The 18,206-nt window shown below is 31.9% G+C and overlaps 2 protein-coding genes across 2 annotated transcripts; both read left to right on the forward strand.

The window, feature by feature from the left end:
* Positions 1-603: 603 nt before the first annotated feature.
* LOC130653633 (insulin-like growth factor-binding protein complex acid labile subunit) lies at positions 604-6,478 on the forward strand. The gene is made up of 11 exons (XM_057456159.1): positions 604-629; positions 1,873-1,932; positions 1,992-2,016; positions 2,203-2,244; positions 2,309-2,314; positions 2,727-3,185; positions 4,295-4,466; positions 4,532-4,762; positions 5,052-5,713; positions 5,758-5,909; positions 6,457-6,478. Exons 1-11 carry the CDS (start codon positions 604-606, stop codon positions 6,476-6,478), a joined length of 1,857 nt encoding a protein of 618 aa, XP_057312142.1.
* A 6,462-nt stretch (positions 6,479-12,940) lies between these two features.
* Positions 12,941-13,884, forward strand: LOC130655129 (uncharacterized). Its single transcript, XM_057457829.1, has 2 exons — positions 12,941-13,040; positions 13,313-13,884. Exon 2 carries the CDS (start codon positions 13,325-13,327, stop codon positions 13,694-13,696), a length of 372 nt encoding a protein of 123 aa, XP_057313812.1. The 5' UTR covers positions 12,941-13,040; positions 13,313-13,324; the 3' UTR covers positions 13,697-13,884.
* Positions 13,885-18,206: the final 4,322 nt, after the last annotated feature.

Here is an 18,206-nt window from a genome sequence, read left to right on the forward strand (position 1 = left end):
GTACTTAAAGAAATCGCGTATTAAATCTTTAATATGATATTTAAAATATCTATATTTTTTTATAACACATTGGTTTCATCTCAGGGGTAAAAACAATTCCAAAATTTTACAGCTTTTAAATTACCCTCATAGTTGTAAAAAATAAATTTTAATTGTTATCTGAGGTTTATCCCTTACTCCTGACTGCCACTTGCCTGACTAGGTTTCAAAAACAAAATGGTATAAAAGCCGTTATTATAACTGACGTTGCATATTTGTCTAGTTTTTATAACAAATATTTTTGTTTTCTTTCCTGTTTTTTCAAAAAAACGATAAAATTTATCATACCCTTAATGTTTAGACCCAGCCTTTACGGAACTTGCTTGAATCGTTTTCGTGAAATATGGAAACATATCTACGTATAAATAGTTTTTTACTTAACTACTTGACATCGGGCCTGACTCCGCTGTCATAGGAAATTGAATGAAATTTATATGATAGCTTTACAAGTTATATTTTCCGCTCCTCCAAGCCTTCTCTATCTCAGGAGTACTGATGTCAAAGCTGGCAGCTAACTATATTACATTTCTTTGGCTTAAAACATTTTCCAAAGTGCTTTTCAAAATGAAATGGGAAGACAAAAATAAAAGGTAAGCAGATTTTTTTCTCACAGTCTAATTAAATTCCTATTGGCAGATCAATAAAAAACAAAGAAAGTCGATGATCTATCTGTCAGACATATTGTTTTGTTCAAATCAATCTCTTTATTAACGAAATCACTAGGATTTTCGACCCACTTAAAGCTCATAGAAATGTTTACTCCACTTTACACTTGATACAGGCCTATTTTACTTGATTAACCAAACCCTTTGTAAATCAAACAATAGACGGCTGGCAAATGTTTATCAAACTTTTTTAGAAAGATTTTTTAGAAACGCAAGATTCAAATGACGCTGGAATTAATTTTGTAACTATATTGTTCTCTTTCTTAAAGGTTTACCGATTTTAAATGCATCTTATGGATTATTATTTATTAATTATTATTACATTTAGGCTCAGAAATTTACGCAATTGAGAAAACGAGTTTTATTTAACAATCAGAATCCTAAAAAAAACTCAACAATTTACACTGTTTCAATGCAATAAAACCTTTTCTGTCTGTAATCTGTAATTGCTTTGTTAAAAATAGACAAAAACATAAACTAAATAATATATTAACACAAAACCCAATTTAATCTCCTATTAATGCAATAATTTTTATTAAAAAATGCTGAAACATCTAACGTGGGCCAATTTACTTTACTAAGGACACTTTCAAAAATCCATTTCTTTTTTCGCTTCATATTTTTTTTTATTTGAATTTTATTATAGTTCAATTAGCATGCGTGTAAATGTTTAACTTGATTGAGCTTCAGGATGTCTGTTTTTGTGGCATAATTGTTGCAGTCAAGCGCTTCTTTATTTAAGTTCTGTTACGACCCGTACTTGCAAACTGTTGGTTTCACAGATATCATGATTTCAAATAATTTGCGGCAGATCTAAAGAATATATGGAGAAATGTCTATTAGGAATAAAAAATGTTTAGAAACAGCACAATGAAATAATTCGCAAATATAAAAAATTCTATCAAAATTTAGTATGATATAGATGAAGACACGTCTTGGACGGAATAAAAAAAAAGAGAAGACATTACTGACTTTCATACAGCGCAGTCTGGGCACGAGTAAAGCGCATATAGGGAAAAATTTTAGCTTGTTTTTGTTTGACTTGATAGTCCAGTCCAGTTCCCGGTCACTTTCTCACAAAGAATTATTTGTGGATACGGAAAAAAGGCAGAAATGTGTAAACTTCTGTTGTTTCTTTCCTAATTCTAAGCTTTTTACGTCTAAATAGCGGGATGAAATGTGCTGCTAGTCCTCTCTGTGGTATATTAACTTTATTAAAACGCTTCAAGTGAGAACAAATTGCAGGTAATAACTTTTAATATGTTCAAATTTGGATGATGATAAAAGGGTATTTAGCTCTGTGACTGCGGAGGTAGTGAGCTTGAACTTGTTATAAAATAGATAACTACTACATATTAGTACATTTTTCCTTATGACCAACCTTCATGGTATGAATCAAATGTAGCTAGATGGATGACCACCAAATGTATGTTTGGCTATTCTCTCGGTCGTCAAATATAACGTGATACTTTTTAACCAATTCGTCCACATTTTTTAGGACAGCTATTATGGTGTGAGAAAAAAACACGCCGTTCGCGTGGTAAGCTTTTCATAAATTAGGTGTACATTTCTCATAAAATCTTTAAACCAAACATATTATGTAGTTTAAGGTGAGTTTTTGCGAATTTAGCTTTACTTTAGTAGATCTTGTTTAATCAAAGCTGCTTCTGTGAGATTTTGACCGTGAAAAGTCCTTGTCTTCCCTCAACTGAAAGTGGTACCACGTGACATACCCACGGAGAGAATGGCTACGTAAGACAAAGACAACCAAACAAGAAGTATAGACAGCTAGCTAATTGTGTTTTTATGAAACATTCTAAAAGGAATTTAATTTTTTATCCCTCTGAATACACTGATCAAGAATAAAATTAATACTATGAATAGTTTGTAAACAGCATAAAACCTTTAAGTAACGATGACCACGCATTACAGAGGAAATAGTTACTTAACTTTATTATGCTGGAAGTTTGATATACAAAGTCTTTACTATAGTGTTTTACGTTTTAAAGTTAAAAATTATAGATTTTCCGGCTTGCGCCATCAAGAATCGATTGCAACCAAGTTATGATGTTGTTATTCATCTTATTATTACTCATAAAATGTGGATATGGAGAAAAATGTGTCCCAGTTCCAACTTGTAACTGTGGAAGTGATAGCGCAATGTCTTGTTACAGTCGATCAGCTGAAACATTGCCCAACATAACTAATCTTCACGTTGAGAGCTTGTATATAGGTTATGACAATGTAGGATTCATACCGCAGTATTATTTCCAACGATTTAGCAAGTTAAAAATTCTTGGGATTTATGGTGCAAAACTCGTGTATTTGTCACGTCATAATTTATCAGGACTGTCACGCCTGGAATATTTGTCTATAACAGATTCTCATTTGGAGCTTATTCATCTTCCTGCGTTTGACGATTTAAAAAGAATGAGATATCTACATCTTGAAAGAAACAAACTTAAAAGCATACCACGAGAAGTATTTTCAATTCACTATGTGATAGATTACAGAACAATTTTTTTCACAGTATCCACCTCTTATTTCCCGTACAGACTTACCTCACTTATCTTATCTTATGGAACAACAAATTTCGAAATATGTCAAACATTTATTTAGAGGGTTTAACATATTTGGGCGAACTTCGTCTTTCCAACAACATGATAGACGTGATAGCAACTAAATCATTGAAAAAAACTCGAATCAGTAGTTTAGATATTTCTTGTAATAAAATTAGGACGTTGGGAAGGCAAGCATTTGAAGAGGTTTAAGCACACTGAACTTGCGTCAAAACTAGATTGAAAGTGTCGAACCTTGGAGGAAAGAATACGGAAGGAGAAACAACTTCATTTCTGTATGCTTTAAATATATTGAATTTTCTATTGTTTTTAATTTCAAAAGAATCAGTGCGTGAGGTGCTCGACCGAGTCTTTTTCGCAAAAAAATGATCAAATTCCATACTCTCCTTTAATAGGGGCTAACTTTTTTCTATTAAAATCTGACTGTAACACGCTGCAGGCACGTGATATTTGTATGGAAAGTGTGCCTAATATAAGTCGGTAAACATTGCTGTTAAAAACTTCAACAATACATTTGGAAATAAGCGTTTAACCATGATATAAACCTATTTTTGCAGGCTTGAGTATACCACTTTGATCATGAAAAACAATATAGATAGATATGCGCCGGACGAGTGCCGACAAAATGTGTGCTGGAATAATGTTTATTCTAACTAAAGAAATAACTTCTTATAACTGAACGTCGTTTTAAAACGAGATATAAACTTTTTCTTTTTGTTTACAAAAGTGTCGAGCACGTGCTTCTTCGCTAATTATGTTAACATAAGAACAAAAGAAATTTTACCAATTTCAATGTGGCTTCTTGTTTTGGTATTATCATCAAATTCATCATCAAATTATCTAATTGTTTTTATAACCAATCATAGTTGCGAATTGTTATTCACGAATAATTTAGTCACACAACCGCCAAAATTTCAAATTAAGTTTCTATACAGACACCTGCTAGAACCTCACGCAGTGTTTCAATAGAATTAAAAGAGTTGTTTCTCCTTCCGTATTCTTTCCTCCAAGGTCGAACCAATGACATTCAAAAACATCAAGGTTGATAATTTGTTCTTAGATGATAACAAACTTAGAAATCTCGAATGTTATACTTTTTACAGTTTGTATGAATTAGAAAGCCTAACATTAAGTAATAACACAATCTCCATTATACAAAAGAATGCATTTAAAAGGGGCGAGAGTAACAATGGGAATTATTTCTTGAAAAAAATTTCATTAAATTTATTTACCGTGGTACATTTTCAGGAATATGCAACATGAAGACACTTGAAGTCTCGTGTAACATTATTGAAAAAATAGAAAATGGAACATTCGAGGGATGTACAATACTTGAAACTATACACTTAAACAAAAATAACATTTCAAAGATTGAAGGAAATGTCATTGCACCGGCAAAGAGTTTAAAAAACATTTACCTACAGAACAATAACCTTCGAAGTATCAAACCAAATACTTTCAATTTACCTAAAGTTCTTAGTATTCATTTAGAGAACAAAAAAATTGGAAAATTATCGTTCACCGCGTTTAAAGGCGCTGAAAGCTTACACGTTCTCCATGCAAAATAATATTATCTCAAATATCCCGAAAAATATATTTGAAGATTCAAAAAAGTTAAAAGTTAAAATTTATCTTCAACAAAATCTAATATCTAGCCTACCTTTAGAAATGTTCCAAAATTTACACCTTTTAAGAAATGTAGACATTTCCGGCAACCAAGTAACTGGACTTAACTTCAAAATTTTTAGTAAGTGCACTAGAATTTTAGATATACGACTAAGCAGTAACAACATAGAAAATGTTAAAAATTCGCTACTGTTGCAAAACAATAAAATCAAATATTTTCCACATTTACTGACATTCCCATCCCTATCCTATTTGGATTTGCATATGAATAGAATTGCTGAACTACCATCAAATGTTTTTCTTCAACTACCAAAAGTAACCTATGTCAATTTAAGCAGTAACAAAATACAAACATTGTCTTTCCAAGCATTTTATGGTGCAGAGTTGCTAAAGACATTGTATTTACATGACAATAAAATTTCTGAAGTAGAAAGCACAGTCTTTCCACATCTTCCAAATGTGACAGAAATAAACTTTGGCAACAATATGATCAAGACATTCGCTAATGGTTTTTTTCAAAAATTTAAGAATCTTAAAAAGTTGTATATTGGACATAATAGAGTTTTGAAAATTTCCTCCGAAATGTTTAATGGCTTAAATCGTCTGGAAATTTTAGATGACAGCCACAATCAAATAAAAGATATTAACAAGAACTCGTTTACTGATTTAAAATTCTTAAAACACCTGTACCTCAGCAACAACCATATAAACAATTTGTCGGCTGATCACTTCAAATATAGTCAGGATTTAAAGTCCATAAAACTGGATAAAAACATGCTCACTCAAATATACGAAGAACGTTTAGTCAGTTAAATAATCTAATGAGTTTGGATCTCGGTGGAAACCAGATTAATACCTTGAGTAAAATGTCATTTACTGGCTTGACAAAGTTGAAAACTTTGGATTTAAGTCAAAACAAGCTTAATGGACTTCCAATCGGATTCTTTGACAGTGCCAAATACGTGACGAAGTTACATCTAAATCATAATCAACTCTTAAAGTTACCGTTGCCTATTAAAAGTTTAAATAATTTGGAATATCTGGATTTAACCCTATTCGGTCCGGGGGGGGGGCGGATTCCGCCCCCCCCTGACGGTTTTTTTTTAATAACTCCTGATTGCTTTGTTATATGGCTATGATACTTACTGAGTTTCAACATTTATCTATTAGACACCTGTATGCTAATTTTTTAGGTCCCATACCTTTCAGAGGCTTTGATATTGGCCATTACTCGAAACTACCCTTAAAAATCTCTATGAAATCCTTATAATGTGGAAAATATAATAACTCCTGTTAGGATTATCCTTAGAACTTGAAACTTGCAACACATCTTTGTTTCATCAAGAATAATCATTTTGAATAATTTGAACACGTGACTAATCCGATTTCCCGATTTTGTCGGATTTTACCCGAAAATCGGAAAAAAACGTATTTTTGGGCAATTTTTGGCAATTTTTTATCCGATCCATGTAAAAACCGGAAGATATGTTAAATAACTTTTATTTAGCTTTAAGAAACTTCAAACAGAATGTAAAAATTCGCTCTAGAACAAATGTAATTGTATTTTAAGCAGATAGTGGCATTTTTACAAATTTAAAGCTTTTGATGACGTCACAGAAAATGTGCTGACGCAAGCAAATTTTTTTTGGCGCCATTTTGTTCCTTTTATGACGTACTATAAGTGTGCCAAGTTTGATTCAATTTGAACAACCCTATGAAAAGTTATTGAGGGGGGGCGGAATCCGCCCCCCCCCCCCGGTCATAGTATGTTCGAAAAACCCCGGACCGAATAGGGTTAAGTCATAATTCATTGCGTGTACTGGAATCTGGTGTATTAGACGGATCAACTGAATTAATGTATCTTAATTTAGCAAGTAACATTATTGAAACGTTACCAGTAGATTTAGTGAATAAAAACGCTTCTTTGAATGATTTAAATCGCAGTAGCAACAGATTGACTGAAATAAAAAAAATTACAGGAATAAAAGTATTATTAAAGCTCGATCTAAAACACAATCGAATCATAAGAATACACCCTGACGTGTTTAAGGAAATTGTTAGGTTTAATTCTTTGGATGTGTCCAATAATAAATTAAAAGAATTTAGAAATGTCATAGCTTCAAATTCCAGCCTAAAAAAACTAAATTTGGACAACAACAAAATTGAGAAAGTTGATTCTATAGGATTAAAGTATTTGCACAACTTGCACCAAGTATCAATCCGGGTAAATAGTATTACCCATATTACAAAAAAATCTTTCTGCAAATCATTGAGAATCATTGATATATCCGACAATCTGGTTACGAATATCGAGAAAAGAGCTTTTGAAAAAACAATCACAATCAAGGAGCTGTTGTTGGCTAATAATTCTATTCAATCGCTGGATCCTGACATTGCAGATTATCTTCAGAGTGTTCAGAAATTTGATATACGATGCAATCAATTAAGCTGTGATTGCAAATTTGCTGAATTTGTAAACAGAAAGTGTCATAATCAGTGGATGTGTCAGTTCCAATCCAATCAATGGCTCATGAAACTTTATTTTTTGATAACAACAATGGTAATGTTACGTTAAACCGATGTGGTAAATCAAACACCTTCGATCCTAATGTAGAAAATAATGGTACAAGTGTGCTTGCACATGGAAGATATTTTTGTAAAAGAATAGAAAAGCCCGAAAAACTACACAACAAAGAAGCCAATGAAAACAGCAATAAATGGATAATCATTGGATCAGCCTCAGCTTTGAGTTTTATTCTGTTCCTACTCATTATTGTTGTGATTTTCAAAATATGTAGAAATCCTGCACCACCCAAGGTTTGTATTCACATACTCAATCATTGGTTAAATAAGATTTATATAATACTGCGTTATAAATTCCCTTTATGCTTATAGGACAAACAAGTACCAACAGGCTCCAGAAACAACGAGTGCAGCACTGATTATGGCAGAGAAATGGCAATATGTTTTTACCCTGTGAATATAATCAAAAATATTTTGAATGTAACTAAATGTCACAATCTTTTTTATCTTGACCAGGGCAATAAAGAAATACAGTGGTTTCTCTCTAGAACAAACAATCGAAGAACAATATTTTGATCTCCCTTGAAGATTTATCCGCTTTGGAAGTTTTGACCTAAAACTTTTTATTAGTTATTATAAAAGACTTGTTACAGAGGATAAGATGTAGAAAGATCACTTGCATTTATTTTTTGAGAGGGTTTTGGGAAGACTAATGAAAGGTTGAAAAAGAACATTAGGTGAAATTAAAACATGTTTATTAAATACATAATCTAATTAATCTGCATATGTTTGCTATTTGGGATTAATTTTAGGCAGAATATTCACGAGAGTTCAGAATGGTTAATGCGACTCCTTTATAGAGATTTCTGCGCGGAAGAGGTTACGCTGCAAGAGTTTTTTCTAAAGAATCTGCCTAAGACAAGCCAAGGTTTCCGTCTTATGGAGGCGTCTATTCGATTCAGGGAGGTGCCACTGTACTGAAAGCTATCGTGTTCAGTAATTTAATTGCATTGTCTAGACCTTTTATGAGTTTAAAAAATTAAAAAAATAAAAACATTTAGATCAATTCCTTTTGTATATGATATATTCGCTGCATACAATAACAACAAAGTGCATTCTCTGCCTAAAATAATAAAGCTTGGAATTCCAAAGTAACTTATCATTTTATCCATAAGGCGTGAAAAGTATCTGGGATCAGAGGTATATCTAAAGGCTAAAATACACGGTAAGTTTAAACGGACCGTTTAAATGTAAGATAAAAAAACTTACCGTGTAAACAGCAAAGATGTACAACTTTTCTCGGTTTTATAAGTTTTTTTAAAAGTTGGACATGTTCAACTTTTGCTAAGTTTTTTCTATTGAAATTAACAGAATGATTAATGAGCTATTGTTTAAACTAAGGATTTGAGTATATTTTTTTAATTTCTAATCATAACCGCTTTTTTTCTTCAAACATTTACCATGCTGCTGCTATAACAATACCCGCCACAGAATATTTACGTGTTTTTCCTTTGGTATTCATTGTAAAAAGAGAGTTTTTTTAAAAAACTTATACAATTTATCTTAACGTGTAGACAGGTATATTACCTGCAATGAAACTTATAAGTTTTTTTCTTACAACTAAACGGTTCGTTTAAACTTACCGTGTATTTTAGCCTTCTTTCGCGTCTGCACATGTTTTGGGCATGAACTGGGTTTATGTAGCTATAGAATTTATTATAATAATTCTAATTCTTAGCACAATGAGGCTTTCCCAAAAGATGAAGATGACAATGCGAACGTGCATAAATGCGAATGAAAAAAGAATCAGAATTTTGCAGGAGAATAAGAACAATTCAGGAACTCTCTCCCATCCACAATAACTGCATCAGTAACAAAAAAGGAATAAATTCACAAATCTTAGAAAATTTAAGAATTTAATTGACACAATAGAAGAACATAAAGGCTAAAATAGACATTTTTTACTGTTTCTTATTAAAAGCGTGTAATTTTATTTCATAAAGTAGTGCAGATCGATTAGACACATTATTTGAGTAAGTACCATATCATGTTGAAGTAGACACTTGGTCAATTATTTATTTTGTTTTGTGTTTTTTGTTTTATTATTTTAATTTATGAATATTTTTTATTTGTTTGCTTTGGGTTTTGGCAGTATTTTAACAAATCAAAACAAAAATATAAAGGCATACCACAACTGAAAATCATTTCTATTTGATCAATTTTGTATCGTATATATTCCTAATTAATCGTATTTTAATTGTATTATTAACGTATTAATATCTAATCTAACTTGATTGAATTGGTGTGTATGTTCAGACTTTTGGAACTAAAAACGAACACAACTCTTTAACGACGTTTCGGCCGTACGACGGCCATTTTCAAGTATAGCTATTTACAATTGACAAATTCAACACTATATACAACACTAGCTATATTTGTGCTACAACGGAACCTATATGAAATGGGAGTTGATGTAACACTAACTCCATTGTTTATATAATTTCAAAGAAAGGGCTCAGAGATTTGTAAAAAATGTCCCAAAAAGTTCCCAATATGGCAATTATTCAAACGGCCATAAAATCGCTAACCAAAATCTTCAGAAATTTTAAAAACCCACTTCCTCTGATGCCAGAGTGTTGCAGAAAATAAATGTTATTAATAAAAAAACTCTATGTTTTCATATATAGTAGTTTTCCACTATTAAAACAATAACTAACAAAAAAAGGTTAAGAATTAAAAAAAATTAAGAATAACCATGAAAAACCTCAAAATTTCGAATTTTACTTAATTTATACAGCTTGAGCACAGAAAGCTCGTCGCATAACTTTTATTGTACGCTGGTGGTCAAGAAGACCGATAAAAATGTACATTAATAAAATAGACCACAAATACTGTTATAACATCATTTTATATTGATATGAAAATTAACATACAAAGGCCCGATTTTAATAGGATTTAAAAGATTTCATAATGTCTAGGACACTTAATGCAAGTTAGTTGCCTTAATAATAAAGGTTAAATTGTCAAGGAACGAAGAACTAGTATTGGTTATTTATAAATATTATGCTTTGTGATTAGTTTGCTCACGCGAGAAAAGAGTCGTGTTACTGAAACACGAAATGCAGTATAAAACTGATTTTTTTAATAAAAACCAACGAATATGTGTGTTGGAAACTTTCGCGGCACTATTCTCAGAACAAAAAAGAGATAATTACTTACTAAATAATTCAGAATTGAAGATGTGTTTTTTTTTCTAAATCTGAAATCTTTTCAAGATAAACCATGGTAAAGTATTTTTTTAATCTGTTAACTATTTTATTGTCCGTTTTTTTTGTTAATTTTGATTCCTTATAAAATTTTATAATGCAGATCTTTATACAATGTGTGTTAGCCACCTTTTTAGGTGAAAACGGCAAAAAAAAGTAAAAACAAAAGCGAACTGTGCATGAGCAACAAAAATGTCTGTTCATTTCATCAATACACATCAGTTTGGTGAACAACCCTGACGTTTAAAATCTCGGTGCCGCTTTTTTTTATTAACCAAAAATACATGAGATTTAGAGTTTACGGCAAATGAAAAATTTTACAACGATATACTTTGATGATTGATAGTTGATTGATAATGTAAACTTCATGTTGAAGGTAACATAAAATATATGTTTAAAAAGAGAATTAAACAGTGGATACAGGCTCAAATTTTTTTTTTCTCTTTTTTCTTTTCTATTTGTTTTTCGTTTTTTACAAAGATTTAGAAAAAAAAACATCGAAGAAAAACCTTAGAAGGGATCAGAAATATTTTATCTTTCTTTCACAGGTTATAACATAAATGCAGATGCATCGTACACAATGAAAAGTGTAATTCAAATGTGTAAACAAATCAATAAAAATATATTGCTTTTCTTACAAACCGAAAGAGTACAAAAAATAATAAAAGAGAGTTCAGGAGAAAGTTTCAAGTTTTTCTCAGCCACTCTATTTTACTTTTTGATAAACCGGCTTATGAAATCAAAACCTCTGATCTAGGATGAAATATAAGGCGGCTGTTGAATTGTTCCTTGGTTTTCGTTATTCACGGCACTAACTTGCAGAAGACAAAACAAACGCAGTTAGATCAAAAATTTCGACGAAATCAAGGAGAGCACACATATCTTTCCACTTCTACCCATGTGCTGTTTTCAAATATTTTCTTTCTGTCCAAAATATTGGACAAGTGGAATGTTGCATATGTGCAGACAATGACTTTTAGACGATGAACCAAACGGAAACGAGTTACATTAACAATTTCATTGTATTTCATTCAAAAATATTTATTGTTTACTCGATTTAATCCAAGTATTAAATTGAGGTTCAAGAGGATACGGCGGTTGCATTGAGCAATACTTAACATTGTCCATATTTCTTGCGTAAGTACTTTTTGAAATCTGGAAAAAGAGAAATAAAAATAGATCTGAAAGAAAACACAGGGATAACGAATCATCTTTATTGATCGACATTGTGACACGTCAATCTGCTTTTTCCACAACAAAACTAATTGCAATAAAAAATTGCGAAAGATGTTTACAAAAAGAGGTCATTTCAGCTTGGAGGAAAAAAAACAGTTCTGTTTTTCTTTCTCCAAGATTCCAACAAGCACCACACCTGATTGGGTCTGTTTAGTTCCCTTTAGACGATATTTCTAAACGACGATGCATAAAAATAAACGATATTAAAAAGAAATGAGCTTTCAACAAGAATTTTGTTTTGTAACATTAAGCTGCACACAAATAGTAAAAGAAAACACGAAAATCATTTACATTTCATCTCTGTTGTCAAGGGATTGCAGTTTTTAATAAGACTATTTGATTAGATGTTTATTAAACTGGTTTAAGAAAGACATTTGTCCATCATCTATTAAATTAATCTCTAAAAATAAATTATAAGCAGAAACCATCGCATAATTTACAACATATCTGCAATTAATTAAAGTTATGCCACGAATATTTCCTGACCTTTTAAGTCAGATATTCAATCAGTTCAACGGAAAGTCCGAGACAAATTTTCCCAGCAACAAATGGTGCTTATTTTATAAGGTTGTATTAGGATCAGAATTCGTGAAATGATTCTGCCGCAAATTTAATTAAGAAAAAGGCTAATGCGGAAAACAAATCCGCGGCAGGATCAGTTCACGAATTTTTACCCTGGTCACGCCTAATATTATTATTATTTTTTAGCGGTTTTATTCATGGTAGATTAAAGTAGCCATTGCAATGAGATGCTTGGCGTTAGTTATACTACGCAATGAATGAATATTTAACTTTCTTACATCACGACCAATGGACTTAGAAGTTGTAAAGTGGAAGCTTGCGTTTCTTAACTTTTTGCATAATATGCTTGTCTTGTAATAATAATTTTAAAAGATGACAATATTAAAAGCTCTTAAGATATGGTTTAAAAGTGTCGCAATAACAGCTTAAAGTCACGCCTTAATTTTGACAAATAAAATGAAATCGCGTGCACAATTGACACAATCGCATCTGATATAAATAAAAACAAGTCTAGATGATTTTTAAATCAAAATATACACAAGCAAAAGAAGTATAACAAGAAACACAGCAACTTAATCTTACAGGTAAAATATTTTAATAAAATTGGCTGCATTTGGTATGAGAAATCAAAATTAGAAATCTACTAAAGTACTGCCAATACGGTATCTCAAAACAAAAAATAGCATTAAAAAATTATGCAGGAATTAATTTGTTAAATTTTTAAAAAGCAGAAGAAATCGATTTCTTCATCTGTCCTAGGCAATCAAAATACGGCTTTATTTTGTCATTAAAGCTGCATTTATTTACTTGACACTTGGTCAAAAATTAACCATGCTTTATTTCTTTTCTTCTTAAGGAAAATCTAACAATGGTATCGGCTTTCATCAGCATTCTAATTATCACCCTTGCTTTTGTCCACTGCGAAGCACACCTTGACAACTGCCCATCAAAATGCCAAAGTGATTTCTCGCAATGTATTGCAATTGTACAAGGTGAGGATATCAGTGAATGTAACAAGTTAAAAACAGTTTGTTATCAGAAATGTAGCAGTGCTCTCAAGAGACGTGGACCAGATGCCAATGCAATGGCTTCACAAAGTTCGAACAAAAAAAACAAAAAATGTTGGGCGAAGTGTAAACTGCCTTCTAATGTCTGTTCTGATAAAAAGAAAGTACCTGAAAGACAAACTTGCCGAAACAGAGTGTATTTAACATGTTTATCAAAATGCATTCTCAAATAAAAAATGTTTTAGGATGGTGACAAACATTCACGGACTCAATAAAAACTTGAGTAACAGAAACTTTTTCTTCCTTGTTACTTTTTTCGACATCAGACTCTTATTAAAATGTTTTATTTATGCGATTTTGTTTATATTTGTGTTTGACGTAATGTATTTTGCTACTTTAGAAATATATATAAACAGTTTGTTAGTGATTTTCTTCAGTTTGCCCATCATTAGCTGGAGCTTCACTACCTGCTTTACAGAATAATGACAACAGTTACAACTTTTTGGACAAGGAACTCTTTTTTTGGGCATATATGGACGTTTATGCACAAATTATATTAGACCAAAGGAACCGGTTACGATTTTAAGTTATACGTTAAGCTTTTCCTAACAAGTATTCCGCGACCTGTTACTGATCAATTAATCATCCCCCTGTTGCAAAAATGAAATACCTGGTTATGGTTACAAACTAACTGTTCCGTCTTACCGGAAGATTAATATATCTGTTTTGATTGGTTACTGTATTTATTTAATTCGGTATCCTGGGTTTATTAAAGACACATTTTGGGATTAAAAATTTCATCCATCAAAATATTTAAAAAAAAATGTGATTAGTGCTTTTGAATGACTTTTAATTCAACTTGCCGAATCCAATCTTTTTGAACAAAAGAAAAAAATTTAAACATGTCCAACTTTGGAATCTCCAATTTAACAAATTGGATTTGACAAAATGGATCGTGTATATAACGCCCACCTTAGATCTTCATCAAAATACAACTTATTGTTCCCTTCAGGTTCCTTTAAGCATGGATACACGATATAGTATATATGCTTTAAAACACAAGCCACAGCCTGTCTTCTGGTCTATGTGTGTGCAATAGTAGCAACATTGCAACCAGTGGGTGCAGGGTATTGGCCAGTTGACCCTTTTGGTCCTGTTTGAAAATAACGAAATATTTTCTTATTTCATTAATTTTTCTTATTATTCTAACCATATAGAGGTAAAAATTGGAACCAAAGAACCATCTAAAAACCTTGTTCAATACAAATTTGTTTCAATCTAAATTCTTATAATGTGATAATTGTTGCTGACACCAATAAGATCTTTTTCTCAAAAAAATCGCTTTGTCATGCTAGGAAGTTCGATTGGTACTTTTTAAATGCTTTTTTTTCCTACGCAACTACAAAAGTAACACTGTCATAATCTAATAACTGCAGGGTATTATCGAGATGATGTTTTACACAGCTTTAAATAATAGCCATGAAATTGTCGTCGCCTTAATATTATAGTGACGGGTATCAGGACGAGTAGCTAGGCAATTTCAATAATACGCTGAGAAACAATTGCCCGCCATTTTTTCCCTCACTTTCTGGTCAGGCGATACGTTCTTTACCAGAGAACTTTGCTTTTATGTTAAGTTGATGGAGGCTGCCTCATGACGACAGCCATAAGCAAGAGAATTTGGAACAAGTATGCTGCTATGGTTACCATTCTGAAAAAAAGCAAAAAAGGAGTTTTGGCTACGATAATACGCACAAAACTAAATTTCCATGCAATAAACTAAATATTAAAATTTTAAAAAAGTGTTTAACAGGCACATGACGTCTACGACCGTATTCTAATCTTGTTTTTATTACGCCAACGCCGACGCGACGTTGTTTAATGTCGGTTATGTTTTGACCATAAAATACTTCTATATTTCAGATGCTGGATTCACAAAACAGTATAAGCTTGCATCTTTTGTGATGCTCCTGTGTATGCTTGGTATACGTTGCTCAAAATCTTATAATATGTTTATTATACTTTACATGTGGCCAAAGAACGTGAACAAATATTTGGTTTGAAATTTACAAACAACCATATTAGCGTTTAAAATATTTTGATTGCTGAGAAAATTAGCGCGTTTTGAAAACAGCATTCCCTTCTGTTAAACTATACAGCAATTTAACAATAAGAAAATATTAATATTGTATTTAAAATTTGAAAGATTTAAGTATTCCACAGCTCATCTTTACTTTGTGAAACTGTATGCTTCTAACAATCTGCACTTTTCTCCTGATATTTTAATGGAATTTAAATAGTTCTGTTCTGTAGGAGTATTGACCCAATCTTTTGATGCTAGCTCATTTTCATTTTTTATAAACAATAAGGGTAGTTCAGTGTAATCATGCTCGCTATATAACGGATTTTTTATTTTATTTATGTTTGCTTCAACTTTCGTTGTAAAATTAACTGGATTCAGGTGAAAAGAAAGAGGTGAACTAACAACAAATTGACCAAATTTTGTATATATTGTTCTTGGTTCAATCCAACAGGCGGTACACAACAAGCAAATCCATTTTTTTTTGTCCCTCTCCTGCAACTTAGCTTGCATTAAATTCAAGCTATCTTGCGGTGTATCTTTATCTCTACACAGTGCTAAAAGACACATCTCGTTTTTCTTTCTTCATATTTGCCTTACACTGGCATTTTAAATAAAAGCATTGTTCATCCCATTTTGTACTCACTGAATCTGAAGTTAAATATCTTTTATTTTTAAACTTTTTCCCACGATCAAGAGTTTTTATTATAGAACTTTCTGGCGTTTTTCCACTCCTTAAACGATATTCTTCAATTTCTTTTATTGTGATCGCAGGAAGAAGAGACAAAGACTTTCCCCAAGTATCTAATTTACCAACTTGTTTTTTTGACTTGTTAATAATTGCAATTGGTAAATCAGTATCTCTTAATAACAGTTCCAACAACTCTTGTTTACTCACAGCACTGCTTCTTCCACTTTCCGTAGGCATTTTGACCATATTCTACCATTCCAAGCCTCGGTTCTAAGGTGACTTGAAAACGAGTCAGAGAATACGAGAAACCCGTATTACAGACCGAACACCTAACGGTAGAACATTTTGTCTCTTGCTCCCCAATCTAAAGAGTTAAAAGTCGTAAAGGTTGTTAAGGTATTGCTAGCTAGCTCTGTGCTCTGTGATTTGGGATGGATGTTGGCCTGAAAATGTTACAAAAAACTCACTAAAGTTATCTTTCGTCATGTGGTAGTGTGAATTTGTAAGCCGTTTGTAAAGAATTGTTTGCTTGTGACTGATCATTACAGTAGCTAGCAGTAATGTGAGTGCACCTATTTTAAACAAGCAGAAGGTAGCTATAAAGATAATCTGATAAACGTAATGATGAACATGATTATTATCATTATTATTACGAATATTTATACAGGATAGAGCCACTTCAGTGCTAGAAACACTGTTATCAATGTTGGTCCTGTTTTCGGAATGCATACATTAAGTACACACCTGCATTACCTACCCAATTTCCTTCACATAGCATGGGTTGACCTGTAGCTGTGCTAAAAACACTTGCTAAACATCTCCACGCTGTGGACCAAACCACGGACTTTGTAATTACGAAGCGAACTCCATAACCACAAGGTCACGTGAAGACAACCACGAAGTTGAGCTGTTTTTCATAAAAACATATTTCGAAGATTTTGGGATACTAATGCTTGAACATGATGATGAACATAATACGACTAAAAGCGGAACAAACGTCATCTTACAATTTTTGTTTTGACAAGATAAATCACTGATTGCAGAATGTGTTTATGTATGCTACAAATAGAATGTTATTGTATCAGTTTTCTTGGTTATATTTTCTTCTATCACGTTACAGTAGATGATGGGTTTGGCACAGCAAAGTGGATTATGAATCATTTCCTACTGTTGCGCACACGCAGACTAGTAGCAACAATAGCAACAACAAACAAATTGTATATAAATAATATGTATTTTTATGAAAATACAGGTCAGTGTCGTGGTTGCCTTTATGTGTCTTGTTTAACCAGGTTCCTAGGTTATTTTTTCTACTTGTTACAAACTTTTCCTTAACGTATGTAGGCTCTAGTCGATCGTGAGAACAATATTGTTTAGTTCCCTTTAGACGATATTTCTAAACGACGATGCATAAAAATAAACGATATTAAAAAGAAATGAGCTTTCAACAAGAATTTTGTTTTGTAACATTAAGCTGCACACAAATAGTAAAAGAAAACACGAAAATCATTTACATTTCATCTCTGTTGTCAAGGGATTGCAGTTTTTAATAAGACTATTTGATTAGATGTTTATTAAACTGGTTTAAGAAAGACATTTGTCCATCATCTATTAAATTAATCTCTAAAAATAAATTATAAGCAGAAACCATCGCATAATTTACAACATATCTGCAATTAATTAAAGTTATGCCACGAATATTTCCTGACCTTTTAAGTCAGATATTCAATCAGTTCAACGGAAAGTCCGAGACAAATTTTCCCAGCAACAAATGGTGCTTATTTTATAAGGTTGTATTAGGATCAGAATTCGTGAAATGATTCTGCCGCAAATTTAATTAAGAAAAAGGCTAATGCGGAAAACAAATCCGCGGCAGGATCAGTTCACGAATTTTTACCCTGGTCACGCCTAATATTATTATTATTTTTTAGCGGTTTTATTCATGGTAGATTAAAGTAGCCATTGCAATGAG

Source organism: Hydractinia symbiolongicarpus, chromosome 8 (genome assembly GCF_029227915.1).
Source record: "Hydractinia symbiolongicarpus strain clone_291-10 chromosome 8, HSymV2.1, whole genome shotgun sequence".
In the NCBI taxonomy this organism is placed as follows: domain Eukaryota; kingdom Metazoa; phylum Cnidaria; class Hydrozoa; order Anthoathecata; family Hydractiniidae; genus Hydractinia; species Hydractinia symbiolongicarpus.

What these genes read in the sequence shown, in the direction of transcription:
- LOC130653633 (XM_057456159.1), top strand. Translation starts at nt 604, where the DNA reads ATGAAATGGGAAGACAAAAATAAAAG. An exon ending in CAATTTACCTAAAGTTCTTA is followed by an intron (nt 4,763 to 5,051) that starts GTATTCATTTAG and finishes CTAGAATTTTAG; the next exon opens with ATATACGACTAAGCAGTAAC. An exon ending in AAATATACGAAGAACGTTTA is followed by an intron (nt 5,714 to 5,757) that starts GTCAGTTAAATA and finishes GGTGGAAACCAG; the next exon opens with ATTAATACCTTGAGTAAAAT.
- LOC130655129 (XM_057457829.1), top strand. Translation starts at nt 13,325, where the DNA reads ATGGTATCGGCTTTCATCAGCATTCTAATTATCACCCTTGCTTTTGTC.